This window comes from Rhincodon typus, unplaced genomic scaffold (assembly GCF_021869965.1).
Source record: "Rhincodon typus isolate 14 unplaced genomic scaffold, sRhiTyp1.1 hic_rhity00004060, whole genome shotgun sequence".
Lineage (NCBI taxonomy): Eukaryota > Metazoa > Chordata > Chondrichthyes > Orectolobiformes > Rhincodontidae > Rhincodon > Rhincodon typus.
Genome location: NW_025969698.1, coordinates 8,512 through 14,088, shown reverse-complemented (window position 1 = coordinate 14,088; position 5,577 = coordinate 8,512). Strand labels below are relative to the sequence as shown.

The 5,577-nt window shown below is 53.9% G+C and overlaps 1 protein-coding gene across 1 annotated transcript in view; it reads right to left on the bottom strand.

Moving 5' to 3' along the window:
* Positions 1 to 1,724: 1,724 nt before the first annotated feature.
* etfb (electron transfer flavoprotein subunit beta) overlaps positions 1,725 to 5,577 on the bottom strand; it is a 5,464-nt gene continuing 1,611 nt past the window's right edge. Inside the window, exons 3-7 of the mRNA XM_048593814.1 lie at positions 5,172 to 5,330; positions 4,008 to 4,070; positions 3,392 to 3,550; positions 2,766 to 2,946; positions 1,725 to 1,901 (exon numbers count right to left, since the gene is read on the bottom strand). Of these exons, the coding sequence (XP_048449771.1) occupies positions 2,776 to 2,946; positions 3,392 to 3,550; positions 4,008 to 4,070; positions 5,172 to 5,330 (552 nt within the window). The 3' untranslated portion in view covers positions 1,725 to 1,901; positions 2,766 to 2,775. The remainder of the gene's footprint in view (positions 1,902 to 2,765; positions 2,947 to 3,391; positions 3,551 to 4,007; positions 4,071 to 5,171; positions 5,331 to 5,577) is intronic.

The window sequence follows — 5,577 nt, the reverse complement described above, 5'->3', positions numbered from 1 at the left end:
GGCAGATCTGTGCCAGGCCTCGACTACATTACCCCCCCCCCCCCCCCCCCCCCCCCCCCCCACCATCTCCCCGCGCCAGCCCCTTGTAACCCATTCCCCCCTCCCAAAATCTCCAATGTCTCAAATATTCACCTCCTCCAGAAATACTTCCGTTGATCTCGCCTCCGCCACACTCTGAGGTGGGTGGGGCAGGGGGTGGTGGGAGGGAGAATTCCAGACACACTCTGGGAGGGGGTGGAAGATTCTGGATTTGCTCTACCCTCCGGGAGATGAAATGTCTCAGTTTTAAGTCAGCCACCCCTTACTGTGTCATTACGGTCCCCCCCCTCCATGTGAGATTCTCGCCCCAGGGGTAGCGCCTCCAAACCTCTCCCCAGTCAGGCCCTTTCTGAATCTTTCTGTACGTTTCAATGAGATCAGCTCTCACTCTTCTGAACTCTAAAGGGTCAAGGCCTGATCTGTCCAGCCGTTTATAAGTTCCTCCCTTCACCCCAAGGAATTGGACAAGTGTCTCTCTCTGGAACACCGTCCAAAGCCGGTCCAGCCGTTCTTAATTACGGGAATACCCCTCAAAACTGCAGACAGTACACCAGGTGTGGCCTCACCAACACCCTCTACACTGCTGTATAACATGACTCGCATTGCCTGGAGTTGTGTAGGCCCAGACCGGCAGCAGATTTCCGTCCCTAAAGGGCAGCAGGATGGGTTTTGTAGTGTTTTTCACAGCCAGCTCCCTGATAAAACACCCTTTCAGAGTAAAATGTGGCTCCCCCGCCACCACTCCACACCGCACGGACATCATTGACTGTTCACCAAATCCCCAGTGGCCAAACGTTCTTGCAAACTCTGAGGCAAAATGTCTTCAGAGGGTGAAGACGAGGGTGATTATTCCACCCACCACACCCGGAGTTTGTTCTTTGCTGTAAAGGCCGCTCGGTGCTGGTTTCCGCACAGCACGATCCCACAATGGGATAAAGACCCGGGCTCTCTCTTGCAGTTTACACAAGAGACAGTGCAAAATAAAAAACAGGCACACGTTAACGATATTGCAGTATGGAAATTGAGAGATGTTGTGCTGTCAGGAGCAGTGAAACTCTCCGGGTGGGGGAGGGAGGGAGGGGTTGGTGGGGGGTGGGCAGCTTGTCTCGATACACAGGAGGCAGAGGGGAGACCTGATCAAAGTGTTTAAAATTCTGCAAGGGGTTTCCATCGGGGAGATGTAGAGGTGTTTCCAGTTGTTTTTTTTTTGGGTGGGTGTGGGGTAGGAGACCACAACAAGGGGCCTTTAATAGAGGACAGTCCTGAATAAATCCAGAATTCAGGAGGAATGTCTTCCCACGGAAACCTGTGCAGGGGGTAGAATGTGGGACTCGCTCTCACAGGGAGTGGTCGGGGTGTATTGTGTTGTTGTTTTGTTTTGAAGGGAGGAAAGCTGGATAAACACACGAGGGAGAGAGGGAAAGGAGACAGTGATGGGGGGGGAATGATGAGAGGGAGTGGGAGAAGGCGTGTGTGGAGCAGGAGCATTGACATAAGCAGGGGGGCTGAATGGCCTGTCCCTGAGCTGTGAACTGGATTGAAAATGGCTGTCTGTTGCTTTACAATGAACTGTGGAAGGATGAACACAGCACAACGGATGTGGCATTGTTTCACAGCACAGACACACACAGACACACACAGACACACACAGACACACACAGACACACACAGACACTGCAGTCTAGTGAGGTGATTATAGAAACTATTTATTAACCTGCTCTGATAATTTTCCACTCAAAGAATTAGGAGGCAGCTCTAAAAGGCAGTCTGGTGCTGGGCAATCATTTCCTTAAAAAGAACAGCCAGTCGAGAGACGAGATTTGGTGGTGAGGACTACGCAGAGTTCCTGGCAATGGGTAACCCTGAGAGAGAGGGAGAGAAAACCGAACCGATTAACACAGGGTCAATGAGATACTCAATCCAACTCACTGTTGTTTTCCTCTACTCTTTTACAACAAAAGTAAAGCTCCCTCTACACTATCCCGCAAAAACACTCCCAGGACAGGGGCAGCACGGGGTTAGATACAGAGTAAGGCTCCCTCTACGCTATCCCCCCATCAAACACTCCCAGGACAGGGACAGCACGGGGTTAGATACAGAGTAAAGCTCCCTCTACTGTCCCCATCAAACTTGTCCTTCCTCGAGCCGAGGAGATTAGGGATGATATAAGGAAAGGTTGAAGCTGATTGAAGGGTTTGATCGGATGGAGTCTGGGAATGGATTTCCTCTGGTGAGGGAGGGGTGACCTGGACAAGGGGAATGTTCTAATCCGAGCTGGACTGCACGGGGTGGTTGGGGGGCCGTGGAGGAGCGGGTGGTGGGTGGGTGGTGTGGGGTGGGGCACACACATCCTCACGCGGAGCAGGTACTGACATCGGCATCTCTGCCCCCACACAAAAAAACTTACCGGGGCCAGGCTCACAGAGGTGAATCACAATTTCACAGTGGTTTGATCGGATTTTCCTAGGTTTAAGGGGATTAAGGGATCGGATACCAAGGAGTGGATTTGGAATTAAGATCCCGATCGGATATAATCTGATTAAATGACAAAAAAAGACCAGAGGCTGAATGGCCTCCTGCTGTTCCTGTGTAACAGGCTCCAGGAGGGGGCTGAATGGCCTCCTGCCATTCCCATGGAATCTAACTGTCCCAATGAGACCCCTACCTTAACCCACCCCGGGGGAATGGCCCCATATCCCCCGCGCCCCCTCACCACTCCCGCTGACCTCTGAACCATCAGATGCGGCCGATTTCCTGGAGTTTAGCGACCAGCTGTTCCACATTCTCCACCTTGACCCCGGCAGTCCGCTGCAGGGGGTCTTCCACACTCAGGGTCTGCAGCTTACTCGAGATGTTCACTCCCAGCTCCTGCGCACTCGTTCGAGCAATCTTCTTCTTCTTTGCTTTCTGGGCGCACGGAGAATCCCGCACAGACAGAGGGCCAAAGGGGAGGGGGACAGGGTCGGAGAGGAAAGACAATTGGGAAAATGGCAATAGCACACAGGAAAACAATGGGGGGGGGGGCGGAGGGAGAGAATAGGGAGTACGAGAGAGAGGGAGAAACGGAAAACAGAGAGGGCGGAATGGGGGGTACAGAGAGAGAGAGAGAGAGAGGTGGAACAGTGGGGAAAGCAGGGAGAGTGAAGAGGAGATGGTGAAGAGTTGGGGGGTGGGAATTACATGGAGATAATGAGAGGCTTTAGTTTCTGTCAAATCTGATCGGACAAGTAAGCATTTGTTTATCACAGAGTGAGAAACCATTAAAAATGGCGCTCCCTCGGCGATGACCCTCCGACAGTGCGGCGCTCCCTCGGCGCTGTGGGGCAGTAACGATGGGGGTCTGGACACTTACCATGATGTTTGGCAGAGTGGCATATCGAGGCTCATTCAGACGTAGGTCAGAGGTTACAACGGCCGGCAACTTGAGTGAAACTGTCTCCAAACCCCCGTCCACTTCCCGGGTCACCATTAACTTCTTATCCTCCACCTTCACCTCCGAGGCAAAGGTGCCCTAGACATGGAATGGGAGAGAGGTGAACATTATGAAACTGAACTGGGGTCAGTCCATTCCGCTCAGACAGTGCAGTGCCCCACTGCTCACTGACACGGAGACAGAACCATCTCCTCAGTGAGGGACAGTTCCTCAGGAACAGGAGACGACCTCTCAGTCCCCTCAAATGCCTCCGCACTCCCTAAGTAATAACTCTCTTCCTCGGCACCGACCCTCCGACAGCATGGTGCGCCCTCGGCACCGACCCTCCGACAGCATGGTGCGCCCTCGGCACCGACTGTCCAGCACACATGTAGAAGCAGGGGGAGAGAGAGAGAGAGAGAAAGGGACAGACAGGGAGAGATGAAAGAGTAAAGTCGAGGAAATAGAGAGAGGCAACAAGAGACAGATGCAGCATGTCTGAGCTGATACTGACATTAGTTGACAAATGGAGCCTGTGAGGATTTGGAATCCATACCTGGGGCCAGTCCAGGAGCGCAGCGGTCATCTGTCCCGTTTGATTCCAGTCCCCATCGATAGCCTGTCAGGCCAGAGAGGAGAAAGTGACTGCCAATCCATTCCAAATCACAGTCGCCTGCACATTTCACCAGGCCATTGCACAGAAAAATATACGGTTTGACTTTCCTTTCGGTTCCACCGGCAAGATTTATTGCCTGTCCCTAACTGCCCCTTGAGCCATGTGACTGGCTCTACCGCGTTTACGGTCAGCCACGTCACGGTGGGTCAGGAGTCACGTGTAGGCCCAGATGGCGGAGGACATTTGTGTCCCTCACCCCCCGCCCGTTGGATTTTTACAATAACCGGTGATAGTTTCACCGCCACCGTCCCAGAGACGAGCTTCCCACTCCAAATTGGTTCATCGAGTTGAAATCCCATTGGCTCCTGGGGCTGGGATTTGAACCTCTCCCTCTTCTAGCCTCCGGTGAGGCACGTTTCCAGCCTGTTTTAGCCTTTGCTCCAAAGACAAACCCTCCATATCGATGCATGGCATTAACTGTGTCATTCAGGATTCGGGAGTTTCTGTGACAACAGGCTCTCTCACCCCTAAGCAGGAGCACTGGGTTGTACAGGTTGTTTCGAGCACTGCTCTCCCTCGGTGCTGACCCTCCGACTGCGTGGGGCTCCCTCAGCACTCACCCGCTTTCCAAAAGTGGGGTCGAGCTGCCTTCTTGAACCATCGCAGTCCACCTGCTGTGGGTTGATCCACAAAACCCTTAGGGATGGAATTTAAAGATTTGGACCCAGCCACAGTGAAGGATCGGGGATATATTTCCAAGGGAGTGGCTCAGAGGGGAACTTGCAGGGGGCTGGTGTTCCTATGTATCTGCTGCCCCTTCTCCTTCTGGATGGAAGTGGCCGTGGGTTTGGAAGGTGCTGCCTGAGGATCTTTGGTGAATTTCTGCAGCGCATCTTGTAGATGCTACACACTGCTGCGACTGAGCGTCGGTGGGGGAGGGGAGGGGATGCTTGTGGATGTGGTGCCAATCAGGCGGGGGCTGAACTTTCCCAGCCAGCAGAGACCACCACCAGATTTAGATGCCTGAATGATAAGTGGGCAATGTCATGCCAACTGTGCTGGTGCCAATGCCCAGTGTGTGCCCATATCCAGGAGCTGCCTCACCTGTTTGCCCAGGAGAATGAGGTCCACCTTCTCCTGCTTGGCGAGAGCTGCCAGGATTTTGGAGACTTGCAGAGGGCCCAGAGCATCATAGTCTTTCCCCGTTACCTCCACGTGAATGCCCCGGTCAGCCCCCATGGCCAGGGCCGTGCGGATCGTCTCCTGAAAGAGAGAGTGGAATTCAGAGAGGACGGGGGGTGGGGGTTGTTGGGGGTGGTTGCGGTTTGGGAGAGAAAAGAGAGCGGGCATGACACAGGGCAAGTGAGACAGAGAGATCAAACACAATGAAGCATGGGAGGGAGAGAGAAGGGAACATGGGGAGGCAGAGAGAGGGCGAGAAGAGAGGCGAGCAGGGAGGGAGGGCAGTGCAGAGGGGAGGGGAGCGGAGGAGAGGTGGCGGGAGGGGAGC